Genomic DNA, 17,414 nt, shown 5'->3' on the forward strand with positions numbered 1-17,414 from the left:
TTTGTTACTTCATTAATACTACTTTGTTACTACATGTCACACGGAAGTTTAAATACAAACTCAAACATCATCCTGTGTGCAAGATTACGTCATTTTTACGTCATCCGCACTTTTTGTCCGACCCCTGCAGATCATGAAATGGCGGCGTTTCATGATATGCCTAGGAATATCTCGATATGCCCGATTTTACGATTTGCCGCCGACATCAACAATCTGTCCTTCGCTGATGTATTTGATGTCTCAGGTCTCAGCCTAATAAATTGCTATAGCTGGTCATGCAAATCTTGTCAGTAAAAAAGACGCGAAATTCAAATTTTCTATGGGACAATATCCCTTCGCGCCTACATTTTTCAAATTTACCGCCTTTTTCTACTGACAAGACCTGCTTGACCAGCTATAAACGGATTATTGGGCAGAGTATTATCTTGGCTATACAATATCAGTCCTTTGCCAGCTATCATACTGTCAGTATTATCACACGTTACTCGGATATTGACGAAGTATAACATAAATATTGAAGCATAAAGTGGTATCCAGACGGGACTGATCAAATCAGTTGATTTGATCAGGAAAATTCATTCCATTGACACATCTGTATCATGGCTCCTCTACACGATGGGCCAACGCCGGCCACTCCAAGGGACGCAACCATGCGGTATAATGAGATACCAATATCACTTGCTCCCTCTAACGCATAAATGCGTCCCTTGGAGTGGCCGGCGTTGGCCCATCGTGTAGAGGAGCCATCATGAATTACTGATAGTGTGATACGGACCATAGATATTTCCGTCATTGTCAGTGAAACGTCAAAGTCGTCAAACGCGAACTGCCGACCAACGAGCCCATTGGCTCATTACGTTGACGACCAAGCTCCAAGGCCAAGCTCTGTAACGTAACGAAAGTCGAGACTAAAACTAAACAACTAACAAGTTAATCAAGCAAGTTTTGACAAAAATTAATTGAAAAGTACTAGTGCATCGTGTTGATAGTTATATGAAGACGGTTATGTGCTTGTAACAACAGTTATTTTAACATGGCGGGATCACAACGCTTGCAAATTTTGTTTTTGTTAGTGGTGATTGCTCAAGCTCACTGCGTGCCGTATGACGGTAAGGTATTATTTTACGATTCTTCACTTATATTAAAGCTCGGCTTCTGATACTTAAAGACTAGGTTAGATTTAGAGGTTATGTTTTTTATACAAGAAATTCCACATTATTGAATAACATTTTGCAACTTCAAAAAAGTGTTGGCATTTACGGCATAGCATGTTGTATCTGAACATTGTTAGACCTATTTATTCTGTACTTTTATTACAGTGCATTGGCTGAGCGGCTCGCAGACCATAGACCATGATATATCATCTACAAAACAAAATATAGACATTTATTGTTACCGGGGCACATCCAAAAATATCTTGGCCCTGTGGCAAACAGCTAAGGTAAGTTTTTAAAGTAATACAAATACAGAGACATAATGGAACTATCCAAAACAACATTGGACTAACATTTACCTGGTATCTGAATTTTGCGATTTTTTCAATACCATAATATTTGGCCAGAGTTTTTAATCATACCTATTCTGCCCTACTAAGCCAACTAGTGCTATCTCAAAAGAAAATGCATTGCTAACTTATACTTTAGTTTCTATAGCTGAGAATTCCATTTTAAAAATCATTTGTTATTGAGTTAGCGTTATTCGTCTTAGGAGGGCGGTATTAGTATCCAACTATTTTGTATATCATCAATAATTTTGTTATAGTTCCACATAAGGATAAAGAATGACGAATTCAGCCAATACCTCGGCAGCAGCCCGGCCGAGGTACACAAAGAGTATACAGAAGACAGCTACGGCTGGTCCGTGGTCAGCCCGTTCCATAAGAGGACCTACAGGACGGTGGCTATAGATCTGTTCAATACTACATGCATGGCCGTCAATACAAAACATAGACACAGCATAGAGTTGCAGATTATTAGTAAGTGTAACGTGTTTAAAATGTAGATGTTAAATCTAAACTTGTTTTACAAGACTCTTTGTGATTGTCCTTTTGATGGATTATGATAGCATTATTAAGGAACAACATTCATTAAAAATAAAATAAAATGACAGTAAACTAATCAATAAAATTAAAACTTAACTAACACACTTCTACAAACATTTTTGAGTTGTTGATACACATTGAAAGTTCTAACAAAATAAGTGCCACGAAAAACATTGAGTATTAGTCTAGATCATAGACTAGGAATCCTCTAGACTGAGTTTAGAGCAATTATTTCATGAAACCGATGCTGCCAAAAATACGGGGGTGCGGGGGGACGAGGTGAGCGAACCCCGTGCCGTGATTGGTCTGTTCAAAGACACGGACCAATCACGGCACAGGATTGACTCGAAGATGGAGTAAAATTACCGTATGAGTGGCAGAGGGGGTAGCGTTACTATGCTCAGTCTAGAGGATGTCTTGTCTGTGGTCTAGATTGAGTGTTGTGACATTATTCAAGTTCCTAAAGAATATGTAAGTAAAAAAAGCGGCCAAGTGCGAGTCGGACTCGCCCATGAAGGGTTCCGTATTTAGGCGATTTATGACGTATAAAAAAAAACTACTTACTAGATCTCGTTCAAACCAATTTTCGGTGGAAGTTTACATGGTAATGTACATCATATATTTTTTTTAGTTTTATCATTCTCTTATTTTAGAAGTTACGGGGGGGGGGACACACATTTTACCACTTTGGAAGTGTCTCTCGCGCAAACTATTCAGTTTAGAAAAAAATGATATTAGAAACCTCAATATCATTTTTGAAGACCTATCCATAGATACCCCACACGTATGGGTTTGATGAAAAAAAAAATTTGAGTTTCAGTTCGAAGTATGGGGAACCCCAAAAATTTATTGTTTTTTTTCTATTTTTGTGTGAAAATCTTAATGCGGTTCACAGAATACATCTACTTACCAAGTTTCAACAGTATAGTTCTTATAGTTTCGGAGAAAAGTGGCTGTGACATACGGACGGACAGACGGACAGACGGACAGACATGACGAATCTATAAGGGTTCCGTTTTTTGCCATTTGGCTACGGAACCCTAAAAATTGGCTTGTAACAATGTCTAAATAAATGCCTAAATATTTGCAGGGGTGGACATTTGGCGTGTGTTGCTAATGTTCCTAGGCATATGCACTGTGTTCTCATCACGCGCGCTCAGCGGGAACCCGGTGTTCTTCTACTTATGTGGGGTTCTTGTGGGCGTGTCAGCTTCGTTCATGGTGCTGGTGTATTATATCAGCAGACTTCTACCTAGGGTAAGTAACCTGTTAGTAAACAAACAGATCGCCCTATAGATGTGAATATTGGGCGCGTGCTGCTAATGTTCCTAGTAAAAAACAAATGAGAATTGATGAAAGGAACTTGGGCTTCTTTTACCTACAATATGCTACTTTCTTGTTGGCGGCTCGGCATGTCTCAGCCACATAGTCATACGTACATGGTAAAAGTATGCCGTATATTTTTTTGTACACAGCACGAAATGAAAAAATACTTATTACAAATTAAAATATTTAACACGAAACTAATCTATGGACAAGAAAAGTATTGTAGGCAGAGTTCAGTCACATTAACTTAAACTTTTCAACGCCGTGTCTAACGTAAAAGCTGTTACTCAGACGCCACGTCACCGAAGTGTCAAAATGGAAATTGAACTTCTTGCATATGCACATAGGTCTATGTTTCTCTGTGACGGATTAATCCGTCTTTGGCGTTGGACCTACGGTGTGGATATATTTTTTTTATTTTTATTGGAGAAACAACAAAAGTATGCGACAGGATAATAGCTTACATTGTTAGGTACATATATTATTGAGATGAACACTTACTTCCTTAAACGCTCTCACTAAAACATACTTAAAATAAACGGACTTAACTAAAACGAATCTTTACATACAAGTTAACCAAGCGGTCTAGCATGAGATACGTTCCTCCATATATCTTGCGCGACTTCAAGTATGGAGTCGCGCGCGAGAACGTAACTTGTGCTAGCCCGCCAAGTGTTGTAGACCATTCTTATGTGAATTATAATATTTATTATTTAGTTTCTAAAATTTAAATGAGAGAAACAAAACATATAGTAAAGTTGAAAAGCGGCCAAGTGCGAGTCGGACTCGCCCATGAAGGGTTCCGTATTTAGGCGATTTATGACGTATAAAAAAAACTACTTACTAGATCTCGTTCAAACCAATTTTCGGTGGAAGTTTACATGGTAATGTACATCATATATTTTTTTTGGTTTTATCATTCTCTTATTTTAGAAGTTACAGGGGGGGGGACACACATTTTACCACTTTGGAAGTGTCTCTCGAGCAAACTATTCAGTTTAGAAAAAAATGATATTAGAAACCTCAATATCATTTTTGAAGACCTATCCATAGATACCCCACACGTATGGGTTTGATGAAAAAATTTTTTTTGAGTTTCAGTTCGAAGTATGGGGAACCTCAAAAATTTATTGTTTTTTTTCTATTTTTGTGTGAAAATCTTAATGCGGTTTACAGAATACATCTACTTACCAAGTTTCAACGGTATAGTTCTTATAGTTTCGGAGAAAAGTGGCTGTGACATACGGACGGACAGACAGACGGACAGACGGACAGACAGACAGACAGACATGACGAATCTATAAGGGTTCCGTTTTTTGCCATTTGGCTACGGAACCCTAAAAAGGTTAATAGCTATTAGTAACAAAAGTAAACGTGATCGTGAGGCAAAATCGCCAAATATCATCAAAGCTGCCAAAATCTTCATGAACCCATAGTATTTCTTTGCAGAAAACCTTGACATACGGCGTACTGATCGGCGGTTGGACGGTCGGCGTGTACATCTTCCAGCAGATATGGGAGAACATACGTAACATACTACTATCACACCAGACATATATGTTCTGGTACACGCTGGTCGTGGGGTTCGTCAGCTTCCTGGTGTGCTACAGGGTGGGACCGCCGAGGAATCAGCGGAGCAAGAACCTGGTCATGTGGACACTGCAGGTGAAAATTAAATTGAAAATTTTATTTATTTCTTTTAGTAATACACTGTATATATCTTGTTTGTAAATAAATGATTATTCCATTTCGGATTGTAGAAAAAAAAAAATTGAGAAATTGTAGGTTGATTTTCCTACTAAAAGCTACTATACTTGGTCAAGCAGATCTTGACGGTAGAAAAAGGCGGCAAACTTGAAAAATGTAGGCGCGAAGGTATATCGTCCCATAGAAAATTTGAATTTCGCGCCTTTTTTAGGGTTCCGGAGCCAAATGGCAAAAAACGGAACCCTTATAGATTCGTCATGTCTGTCTGTCTGTCTGTCCGTCTGTCCGTCCGTATGTCACAGCCACTTTTCTCCGAAACTATAAGGACTATACTGTTGAAACTTGGTAAGTAGATGTATTCTGTGAACCGCATTAAGATTTTCACACAAAAATAGAAAAAAAAACAATAAATTTTTGGGGTTCCCCATACTTCCCATACCCCAACTGAAACTGTGTGGGGTATCTATGGATAGGTCTTCAAAAATGATATTGAGGTTTCTAATATCATTTTTTTCTAAACTGAATAGTTTGCGCGAGAGACACTTCCAAAGTGGTATAATGTGTGTCCCCCCCCTGTAACTTCTAAAATAAGAGAATGATAAAACTAAAAAAAATATATGATGTACATTACCATGTAAACTTCCACCGAAAATTGGTTTGAACGAGATCTAGTAAGTAGTTTTTTTTTATACGTCATAAATCGCCTAAATACGGAACCCTTCATGGGCGAGTCCGACTCGCACTTGGCCGCTTTTTACTGACAAGATTTGGTTGACCATCTATAAAAGGTATATACATTTTACAAAGCTGACCTGAATAAGAACACAAACTTTTGACCGTTACCGTTACGTAACAGTTACCGGATTATGTACGGAGTTACGGACAGGCGTGGCTCACTCCGCTCACTACGCGATTTCGTCGCCTCGCTACAAGTACAGTCAGCAGCAATAGTTGCTAAGCGGGCCAGGTGTTCAAAATGATCTTAACGCGAGTTATTGTTAAGAGAATAAGAGCGCGTCAAGGTAATTTTGAACACCTCGCCCGCTTAGCAACTTCTGCTAACTGTACCAACAATTACATGCGGACCCACAGACAAGACATCCTCTAGACTGAGCATAGTAACGCTACCCCCTGTGCCACTATATACGGTAGTTTTACTCCATCTTCGAGTCAAAGTGTCAGAATCCCGTGCCGTGATTGGTCCGTGTCTTTGAATGGACCAATCACGGCACGGGATTCGTTCACCTCGTCCCCCCGCACCCCCGTATTTTTGGCAGCATCGGTTTCATGAAATAATTGCTCTAAACTCCGTTTAGAGGATTCCTAGTCTATGTGCGGACCCCATTAGTTATTTACTTAGTACATAGTAGCGTTTATTTATAGCGACAAAACATGAAATAATCTGTCAGAAATAATGAAACTTCCATATTTTGTCAGGGCATTGGCGTGCTAATGATGTTCTTCAGCAGCGATTATCAAGAGGCCTCCACGGCTGTGGTGGCCGTTTGTCTCACCATAAAATACTTCCCGCAGTCCGTGCTTAATTCTATATATGGATATTGGTAAGTGCTTGTTGTATGACCGGAAAAGTTTATATGTATTTACGTATTGCCGCTATTAAAAAGTGAAAACAATCATATAAACATACATCAGACAGTAGGTAGTATTGTAATAACTAGACCCCGGACTTTTGTCGCAATGACGTCACAATAGGGTAGTCTGGGGAGTAAATGGAGCGGTGTTAATTAATACGCTTGTGTTAATCAGGCATCTACGGTATAATTATTACCTATAAGTTAATTGTCAATTCATTAATATACCGATATGGACGTTGTTCTTTCGGTAACTGACTCTCCGTAACAAATAAAAAGTTTGCGGTGAGCCTACGTCTTCTATCAGAATATTATCCTTTTCAAAAAGGAAAATCTTTCCACCTCGATAGATGTTATTGGTAGGTTGGTACATATTTGAAAAGTTTGCTTTTATCAAAGCAGGAGTTGTAACGGTTCCTTGGATTTATTTGTATTAACTTATAGATGATTTATATCGTGATTATTAAATTTTTATTAATACAGCCGTATTAATTAACACCGTTTCATTTACTCCCCAAACTACCCTATTGTGACGTCATTGCGTCAAAAGTCCGGGGTCTAGTAATAACTACTGTATCTAATTGTAAGTACTTATGATGCAGTCATACCTCCAAGTAAAATAGCAGAATCTGTAGCAGAAGTTGCTAAGCGGGCCAGGTGTTCAAAACGATCTTGACGCGACATTATTGATAAGAGAATAAGAGCGTGTCAAGGTAATTTTGAACACCTCGCCCGCTTAGCAACTGCTGTAGGTACTTGGATATTTTAATATTTATTAATTTCTTATGTCCATATTGAGCCTAGCAATTTTACAAGCTTAGTCAGCGAGAAATATGGGGCATTATCTATGAAAAGGCACCTTATTGTCGATGGTGCTTACGCCGCACGTCGCGCGGCATTGTATTTATATCGAAGCATCGTTAATAATGGCGTCCCGCATCTTGGAGGATACAACTAAACGGAGTAGCCATTAACAAGCTTTCCCCTCTGTCGAAAATAGGCGGCCACCGGTCATACACAATGTATGGACTGACGTTTATCTGACATGGCTATTTTTACGTTACGCATACATTTGACGTTCCCCTCCCCCGCAAAAATCGGCAGACTGTTTTGTACAGAAAATTACAGACATGGCGTCTCCGTTTGATTATATCCTCCAAGTCCCGCATTGACAATAAATCACATATAACTTTTCACAATCGATTATGGCCCTCAATAATCAACATTCGACTCTATTCCGTCAACTTACGGTTCATTTTCAGGCGGCGCAAGTTCCCGCCGAAACCGCGACTGCTCACGAGTGAAGAGTACTACGAGGAGGGAGCGAGAGAGACGAAACAAGCTCTCGAGAGTTTGAGGAAGTACTGTTCGAGTCCGGATTGTGCGCAGTGGAGGATCATGCTCAAAATTAACGACTCTAAAAGGTAAAACATTTTTTAGGGTTCCGTACCCAAAGGGTAAAAACGGGACCCTATTACTAAGACTCGTCCGTCCGTCCGTCCGTCTGTCACCAGGCTGTATCTCACGAACCGTGATAGCTAGACAGTTGAAATTTTCACAGATGATGTATTTCTGTTGCCGCTATAACAACAAATACTAAAAACAGAATAAAATAAAGATTTAAGTGGGGCTCCCATACAACAAACGTGATTTTTGACCAAAGTTAAGCAACGTCGGGCGGGGTCAGTACTTGGATGGGTGACCGTTTTTTTGCTTTTTTTTTGTTTTTTTTGTTGATGGTGCGGAACCCTCCGTGCGCGAGTCCGACTCGCACTTGGCCGGTTTTTTTACACCGTATCGGTGGCAAACAGGCATACAGCTCGGTTTATAGCAAGCTGTAGCCATTGCTTATGGACCCTTGGAATTCTAGGGGTAGGTATTAAAAACCACGAAAACTTATTGACTTATTGACCGAAGCGTAGCGAAGGTCTACGTTTTGACTCGGGCATTTTGCTTTTGTATGTCCGGATGTTCTCCTCTACAGGTCGCAATTCTTAACCGATTTTCGTGAAATTTTGTGACCGAATTCTATGACTAAATAATTTTTTTTTGTCGATCCGGTTTTTGGAAATTTTTCAAAATGGCGGAGTCGTGATAGCTCCCGCCTAAACAAATAGTCGTATCGGTATCATAAGAGTTTTTTTCTTTTTGAGATATGTTTATAGATTAAATGGCCAAAAATTCAGAAAATTTGTATCGCTGGTTTTGGCGGTATTTAGATATTTAGTTTTTAGTTGAGAATGAGTAGCTAAATTTCGTCAGCTTTAGTAAGAACTATAATGGCGTATTTTGCAAACGTTCGTTTTTAGGGTTCCGTAGCCAAATGGCAAAAAACGGAACCCTTATAGATTCGTCATGTCTGTCTGTCTGTCCGTCTGTCCGTCTGTCTGTCCGTCCGTATGTTACAGCCACTTTTCTCCGAAACTATAAGAACTATACTGTTGAAACTTGGTAAGTAGATGTATTCTGTGAACCGCATTAAGATTTTCACACAAAAATAGAAAAAAAACAATACATTTTTGGGGTTCCCCATACTTCGAACTGAAATTCAAAATTTTTTTTTTCATCAAACCCATACGTGTGGGGTATCTATAGGGATAGGTCTTCAAAAATGATATTGAGGTTTCTAATATCATTTTTTTCTAAACTGAATAGTTTGCGCGAGAGACACTTCCAAAGTGGTAAAATGTGTCCCCCCCCCTGTAACTTCTAAAATAAGAGAATGATAAAACTAAAAAAAATATATGATGTACATTACCGTGTAAACTTCCACCGAAAATTGGTTTGAACGAGATCTAGTAAGTAGTTTTTTTTTATACGTCATAAATCGCCTAAATACGGAACCCTTCATGGGCGAGTCCGACTCGCACTTGGCCGCTTTTTTTTGTTTGCATCGGCAGGTCCCTGGTTCCATCCCCAGTAACTGTATACTGCTACATAACTTTTTGTATTTTTTTTATACTTAAATTTCGTATAGTTGTTTTTTATTTCATTTTTTATTTTGAAAAAATGAAAACTGTCGTATTTTTTATTTATCAAGTGCGGGTTAAGCGTATTCGTTTAATTTTTGTTTGTAGCTTTATGTAGTTTTTAATTTTTTGTTTATATTACATGTACTATACCCTATACCTATATTTTAATAGATATTTTTGCCATACATTTATTCAGTTTTAAGCTCTGCTCGCGAGGTCTACAGCTCACAGAGCCACTAGTTTTACAATGGTGAATTTTAACAAAAATACATGTCAAGATCGCTTAGTTTCTTTGTAATGCTAAAAAAAGATAGAGATATACGTAATGGTTAGACATATATCTCAGGACTGGCCTTACGAGCAATAAGAATGGGGCATAAATGGGGCCAGTACAGCGGTGTGACAACGCTACAACGCGATTGGTTGATGAGTTCGCATCACGCGCGCGATTGGTCGCAACTAGTTGCGTTAGACTGCACGATTGGCTCGAATTCATGAGTGACACCGCTGAACTAGTACCATTTTTAGGGTTCCGTACCCAAAGGGTAAAAACGGGACCCTATTACTAAGTCCGTCCGTCCGTCTGTCACCAGGCTGTATCTCACTAACCGTGATAGGTAGACAGTTGAAATTTTCACCGATGATGTATTTCTGTTGCCGCTATAACAACAAATACTAAAAACAGAATAAAATAAAGATTTAAGTGGGGCTCCCATACAACAAACGTGATTTTTGACCGAAGTTAAGCAACGTCGGGCGGGGTCAGTACTTGGATGGGTGACCGTTTTTTTGCTTGTTTTGCTCTATTTTTTGTTGATGGTGCGGAACCCTCCGTGCGCGAGTCCGACTCGCACTTGGCCGGTTTTTTTAATGCACGTAAGGCCCGTCCTGAGATATACGTCAAGGAAACGAACAAAAATCTAAAATTTAGTTCTATTATTACAGATTTGCATCATTCGTCGAAGGCGACTCCCACCTAAGCGATGAGGAGATTCTAGACTACGAATCATACGCGTTCTCGACGGACCGACGGAAACCCGTAGCTAACTCCACCAGAATAGCCCCCCTGGACATCTCGGACGATGACGATATCACGGACGATGAAATGTGAACCTTACTGTGTAAGTTATAAGACTGATTGTTTGTTAGCTAGTTGAGTCTAGTCGTATTTGACTTCAGAACTGGTCAAGATTTTAATTTTAAGATAATCTTTGTTTAGGGTTCTGTGAATTGGAACTCTTATAGTTTCATTAATTGTCGGTCTGCCTGTCCGTCCGCATATCTATTTCACAGAAAAGAAACTATAGTCATGAAATTGGGGATGTATGTATTAGTTTGCCAAGGTTCATTACTTAAAAAAAACTATTTCCATTTAACCACACCAGTATATAACCTGTTTGAAAATACCTAACCTTTGATATTTGATTAAAATATTTTCATAGGTGCATATACCTAGAGTTAAAAAACAACTTTTTTTTCTTTTTTTCTGTGATTGACTATTATACTCTTGCGCTTAATGACATAAATAAATATCTTTGTCTCGTTTTTCTAAGTATTTTTGTAATTTTAGCTATGCTAACTAATCTCATAGTCCCATTATTTAAAATGGAAGAATAATACATATAGTGCTTCTGTTCTTGTTCAATTTTACATTATTTATAGTACTGTTAGTAGTGTTCCCGTTTTTATTTTGTAGCTTTGTTGTCTTTTAACACTTTTACGATGAAATCACTAAACCTGCATCAATTCTGAAATATTCGATCAATTAAATATTTTTTGTTCATAGTTAATGTCTTAAATATAATGTTACAAAAATAACCCATGTAAATGTACGACAAACGAATATCTTATCTAAAGAAAGGATGCTTATATACCACAAGTAATTTTGTATATTGGACCCTCCTGTTCCTATCTCTATTGCACGCGCATAATTATATTGCTGTCCCGCACGCACAGTGTCATTGACCCATTGATTCCTTGTACTAGTTTTACAAGTTTTTTTTTCCTTTGTATTTAATTTCATCCTTGTGTTTTGACGATTTAGGTCCATTTTTCTCTGATGGCGTATGAAATCAAACATGTGTTGAAAATAAAAACAAAACACTAGTTAGTAATAATTTAATTGTATAAAATCCTTGTTGATTTGTAAAATAATTGTGTCTTAGGCTAGCACCATTTAATTATAAGAATATTTTTAATAAATTTCTCTTAAAAATATCTCGTCAAGTGCACTTCAATTGATCCTCATTATTAATATTAATAATTATCTTGTGTGACATTGTTCAATTAGTTTTAAGACTTTGTATGTTTCATCCAGATGAAAAAAGTTATATTTATTCAAATAATATTGTTTTAATGACTTACAACACAACCAACCACATATATTTGTTAAAACAGTTAATACTTTTCAGTAATTATAATTAGTAAGATCATTTAGAGGCAGTATTTAAAAACACTTACACTTAAAGAAAACGCAAACATTCATAATTCTTTTCTTTTCTTCTTCAAAAAATCCTGTACTTTCATAGTTTGAGATGTTATGGTATGGCACACAGATTTCTATCTTTTTAATTTTATGCCATGTCCCCACAGTATACGTACAAAAAACATACGTCGAACTTGAAACTCTACTACGCACATCGCACAAGTAGGGACATAGATGTAATGTTTAGGTATTAAAAACAGTTAAGACCTATCGCGACAGCCTTGCTCTTATTCAGCCACTTTAAAAAATAGTCCAGCATATGACTTGACTAATAATTTAGGAATTTGAACCTTTTGTACATTACTTACAATCCATATTTAAGTGTCAGCGCGCCCACGTCCCTGCCATTTTAATATAGAACTTAACTATTGTACATAAAGTTCAAACTCGTGTTAGAAACGTTTTAAGAGGCCGGTATCGATTTTAGCAGCAAAAATGTAAAATTGATAGATTTAGTCGATGAAATTGTACACCTTTTGTTACGTAATAGAAATAACAAGTACTGGTATCTATTAGCACGTCTTCTTATCTTGCACTTGTACATATCATTTTTTTGAAAAGAGACTCACTAAATTAGTATTTTTTTTTTCTGATGGACGTTTAGGTAAACGCTCGCAAAGCACTGATTTAGTCGATCTTATTTGGAAATTTCGTAAAGTTTGGACTGCTAAAAATGGTAATTTTGTATTAGACATATCCTGTACTCCAACTTTCATAGACTACATTTTTGTTATATGATATTGAACAAGAGTAAATGAAAGTTAGACGAAATCAATTTTCACCAGAAATTACTTCAAAACAAGTGATTTTTTTTCGTGAAAATCGACTTAATTTCAACGTAATTTTGATACTTAAACAATCTACAACATTTCCTGAAACTGTTCTGATACATCATTTTGTATAATTTACCATTATAACTTTTTGGTGAATTTTTAAAAACTGCCCCTTCTCTTCATATATTGCCGGTGACGCACGCTCGAGACCTCATTATTAAAAGGCAAGATGAGAAGACGTGTTAATAGAAACCAATACTTGTTATTTAGATATTACGCAACAAAATGAGTACAATTTAAACAACTAAATCTATCAATTTTACATTTTGGCTCTAAAATCGTTAACGGAGCCTTAAGTGTCAGCGCGCCCTCGAGTCACGTCCCTGCCATTTTAATATAGAACTTAACTATTGTACATAGAGTTCAAACTCGTGTTAGAAACGTTTTAAGACCTAGCACGACTAGCCTTCTTGCTCTTATCCAGCGTCTGAGGCGGCGGCGGCGGGCGAGCCGACACGTGCCTGGAGTATAATACACGGTAGGTCTCAGACTTCAGGTAGTCTAGGACGTGGCTGGGACCTAACTTGAGCTGGTCCTCGATTGGTGGCACCCAGAAGTTTCCCTCTAGGCGGAGTACGGACTTGTTGCTGGCTAGGTCCATGCTTCCTGTGGAACAAGATGTTTCTAGTTAGGGTTCCGTACCCAAAGGGTAAAAACGGGACCCTATTACTAAGACTCCGCTGTCCGTCCGTCCGTCCGTCCGTCCGTCCGTCTGTCACCAGGCTGTATCTCACGAACCGTGATAGCTAGACAGTTGAAATTTTCACAGATGATGTATTTCTGTTGCCACTATAACAACAAATACTAAAAACATAATAAAATAAAGATTTAAGTGGGGCTCCCATACAACGAACGTGATTTTTGACCGAAGTTAAGCAACGTCGGGCGGGGTCAGTACTTGGATGGGTGACCGTTTTTTTGCTTGTTTTGCTCTATTTTTTGATGGTGCGGAACCCTCCGTGCGCGAGTCCGACTCGCACTTGGCCGGTTTTTTTTTGAGTTATTTTAGTCTAGTCTAGTCATTTACAGTTTAACTCGAGTCTTCGGCGGTTATCTGGCGCTGTGGTAGGTATCTAGAACCCTTCGGCCGCGTACGATACCGGAGATTCGTAACCAATTGCGACAGAAGAAAGAATCTACTTTTTACGATACTAGTTACAACTCAAGGCTTTTTTTTACTCAAACGAAACCACGTAATTCTTTCGTAACTGGTTTCGAGCGACAATTTTTATGTTTTTTCCGAAACTAGTTTCGAACGAGGGTACGCGGGTAGTAATATGTATAATTGTATATTCTATGTCTCTTAATATCTATGGCGTATTGTGCATTTAACTTGGTTGTTTTTTTTAATAAATAAAATGCCGTTAAACCCGGTAAATGTTATGTATTTGTCTTTACATGTTATTAATTAACAATTCGTCACAATGTAGAGTTCTTTCATATCAATTTATGAATAAAAAAGAAAAGATGAGGCTATACAGTTAATTTTTAGTAACGCTTGTCTCATAAGACGAACTATGTCTTGAGTATGCACTCTATTAAAATCTTCTACAACGTCTGAAGCTTCGATCAACTCCTCCCAGGCACCTGTTTCTAAATGCTCCCGGCACACACGTGTACGCTGAGGAATATAGAAATCGAAATCACATAAAAGTTTTATTCTTATCATGTTTGGTATTTCCTGCAGCGTCAGAATGTTGCATCTTTTAAAAATACATTTTTCAATGTTTTCCGCAGCTCTGATAATTGTCAACGGCTCACCGACTGGGTTCATTTCGAAATTCATAGTATCCAGTTCTCTCTACTTTTATTATCACGATAATTCAGACTTCCTTTTACGAAAATCTAAACTAAATGCTCATTCAACACAGGCAATTGACATCGATAAAGAAATAAACAAGACATTGACAGTATAACCGGCCAACAATCTAGAGAGGGTTTAATGCTATCAATATTTAAAGAGGTTCTGATATCATTTTGAAAGTTTATTTTAGTTCCGTATTAAGAATGTAAAGTACGCTTACGTAATTCATTATTTCAATAGAAATTCCTACTTCGATACTAGTAACGTGTAAGGAAAAAAACTTATTGCTTAGTAACTAGTATCGTAAAAAGTAGATTCTTTCTTCTATCGCAATTGGTTACGAATCTCCGGTATCGTACGCGGCCGAAGGGATCTAGAAGACTGCTTTATATTTTTTTATAGTTCTTTCTGAAGAAGACTCAATAAAAATGCTCATGGGTATGCATTTTCATCGTTATATCAACAAGTGTACTAATAGCAAATTAATTTAAAGTTATCATAACGCTTATAGATAAAACCTTTAAAATGTATAACGGAGCTTTTAACATATGACTGGAGTCAGAATCTAAACATCCCGATAATTAACTCAGGACTGAAAAAACTTTCAAGAGACTGAAGTCTTTTAGCTGACGCGGAGTCTCGTAAACCTAAATCTACTTTTTACGAGAAATTGTTTTAACTGCTGTGTAAAAAAAAACATGTTCGGTAGTCGCCAATCGGGTGCGAATATCTGTTAAGGTAAACTCACCTATTTCGGGCGGCAGTACGACAAGGCGGTTGCCTTGTAGATGCAACTCACGTAGGCGCGTCAGCTGTCCCAACTCGCGAGGCACCTCAATCAAGTCGTTTTCTCGCATTGATAGCTGAAATACGTTGAATACATCATCAATTAGATTAGCAATGGGAGTGCGACATGCGAGACTACTGGTAAACAATTTTTAAAATGGAGAGGCAAACAAATAAATCCTTCTTTATGTTGGTAGGTACCTACAGTTTTAAATGACTATAATTGTACCTACATAAAGAAGGAAAAAAATAGTCACCAAAGTGTCAAAACTGAAATTGAACTTTATGCATATGCACCTAGGTCTATGTTGCTCTGTGGTCTATGACCGATTAATATGTCTTTGGCGTTGGACCTGCGGTGCGTATATATCGGTCATTGGCGTCCAAAAGGTTAAAGTTACAGAAAAATAAAACAACTTACAATCTGTAGATTCTTAAGGTTCCCAATTTCAGCCGGAAGTAGCTCAAAGTCATTATCACCCAAATACAGAGCCCTAAGGCTCTCCATCATGTAGAAATTCCCCGGCAATGTCTTCTCATTCAAGTTATTGTACGTAAGATCCAATATCTCCAGCACTGGAAACGCTCCAAAGCCTCTCGGGAGTGTATACAGCCTGTTAAGCGATACATTGAGGATCCGGAGCTTGGGTAATGAAGATAGGCTGACGGGCAATTCCTCGATCTGGTTGTTGGCGAGGTTCAGGATCTCCAAGTTCATCAAGTTGGCGAGAGCGGCCGGGACGGTTGAAATCTTGTTGTGGCTTAGGGATAGACGAGTGATGTTGGCAAGTGTGACTGAAAATAATATTAATTTTCATTTACCTTGCACTAACGTCAAAAACAATTATACTAAAAATAAAGTGCTCATAGGTAATAGGTACCTAAGCATATGATTCCAGTAACCCTAAATCACAGCAGATATCTGTGCCCTAAATATAAGATGATGAGATGATGACCTAACTAGATGAATGAGAATGAATATTAAATCATGCTAATTAAGTTAAAAGATGTTTAGCATATTTTGTTTTGATTTCTGTACCTATGTAAGATTTAGATTCATTTGTTCCTAACTAATCAGTCTGTTTTAGTATTTAGGTTAGAGTGGGCGAGCTATAGGTGCTAAACACAGACACACCCAAATGTCAAAAATACAGCACAACCAAAACGAACGAAAGCAAAAGTGCCCAAACTGGTTTCATAAAAGGATATATAACTGTACTCACACAACCCAGGTATCTCCTCTAGGTTCGAAATCCCCTTATCCACTAAATCTATCTCGGGATTGTTTATCTCCCGAGCTTCTTCAATGACTTTCTTAGCTTTCGACATCTTCGTAGTGTTTGGAATACAGGAAACTGGAGGATGGTGACTCATTGTAATATTTTCCTCCTACACCATAGAACACGTTCCGGTTGAACTAATTCCACAATTTATTGGCCAACTATAGTTAAAATTTGCTAATGAAATAGAAACCGTAACATGTTGGTATAAAGTTTATTTTACTGTGCAATTTTTTCATGATATAATAGCCATCTGTTAAATTTGCGTGGGCAGATAGTAATCCATTTCACAATTTTATATTCTATCGTCTCTCATTTAAAGGCGAAATTCGATAAAGCAATCGCTTTCAATTCATTTAAGTTTATGTTACGTAGCGTAACTGTCAATGTCAGAATTTCCACATAGTAATATTATTTCTGAACGAATTAAGTTTGTGAGAATTATGAGTATAATAACATTAATAACTTACGATGAAGACAAGAGTTTTATACATTAATCCGTAAATTTAATTAAGTAACTAGAATATTGGTTACGCAACAGTCTTCTTGTAATTTTTCGGAAACTGAAAATAGATTAATTCTGTTCCT

At 37.7% G+C, this 17,414-nt stretch overlaps 2 protein-coding genes across 2 annotated transcripts; one reads left to right on the plus strand and one right to left on the minus strand.

The window, feature by feature from the left end:
* The first annotated feature begins 909 nt into the window (after nucleotides 1–909).
* LOC134649520 (nuclear envelope integral membrane protein) lies at nucleotides 910–10,802 on the plus strand. The gene is made up of 8 exons (XM_063504280.1): nucleotides 910–1,109; nucleotides 1,320–1,441; nucleotides 1,762–1,975; nucleotides 3,132–3,298; nucleotides 4,817–5,032; nucleotides 6,512–6,636; nucleotides 7,929–8,090; nucleotides 10,584–10,802. The coding sequence occupies exons 1-8, from the start codon at nucleotides 1,034–1,036 to the stop codon at nucleotides 10,747–10,749; spliced, it is 1,248 nt and encodes a 415-aa protein (XP_063360350.1). The 5' UTR covers nucleotides 910–1,033; the 3' UTR covers nucleotides 10,750–10,802.
* A 2,524-nt stretch (nucleotides 10,803–13,326) lies between these two features.
* On the minus strand, nucleotides 13,327–16,949 carry LOC134649897 (ras suppressor protein 1). The gene is made up of 4 exons (XM_063504730.1): nucleotides 16,770–16,949; nucleotides 15,968–16,341; nucleotides 15,509–15,623; nucleotides 13,327–13,562 (listed from the first exon to the last, which is right to left on the minus strand). The coding sequence occupies exons 1-4, from the start codon at nucleotides 16,918–16,920 to the stop codon at nucleotides 13,342–13,344; spliced, it is 861 nt and encodes a 286-aa protein (XP_063360800.1). The 5' UTR covers nucleotides 16,921–16,949; the 3' UTR covers nucleotides 13,327–13,341.
* Between the last annotated feature and the right edge of the window lie 465 nt (nucleotides 16,950–17,414).

The sequence above is a fragment of the Cydia amplana genome, chromosome 7 (genome assembly GCF_948474715.1).
Source record: "Cydia amplana chromosome 7, ilCydAmpl1.1, whole genome shotgun sequence".
NCBI classification, from domain to species: domain Eukaryota; kingdom Metazoa; phylum Arthropoda; class Insecta; order Lepidoptera; family Tortricidae; genus Cydia; species Cydia amplana.

Excerpts from the sequence above, each read along its gene's own strand:
- LOC134649520 (XM_063504280.1), top strand. The coding sequence starts at position 1,034 with ATGGCGGGATCACAACGCTTGCAAATTTTGTTTTTGTTAGTGGTGATT. Across the intron at positions 1,110-1,319 it reads TCACTGCGTGCCGTATGACG|TGCATTGGCTGAGCGGCTCG; the intron begins GTAAGGTATTAT and ends CTTTTATTACAG. Across the intron at positions 6,637-7,928 it reads AATTCTATATATGGATATTG|GCGGCGCAAGTTCCCGCCGA; the intron begins GTAAGTGCTTGT and ends GTTCATTTTCAG.
- LOC134649897 (XM_063504730.1), bottom strand. The coding sequence starts at position 16,920 with ATGAGTCACCATCCTCCAGTTTCCTGTATTCCAAACACTACGAAGATG. Across the intron at positions 16,342-16,769 it reads AGAGGAGATACCTGGGTTGT|TCACACTTGCCAACATCACT; the intron begins GTGAGTACAGTT and ends TATTATTTTCAG. Across the intron at positions 15,624-15,967 it reads ACCTTAAGAATCTACAGATT|CTATCAATGCGAGAAAACGA; the intron begins GTAAGTTGTTTT and ends AACGTATTTCAG.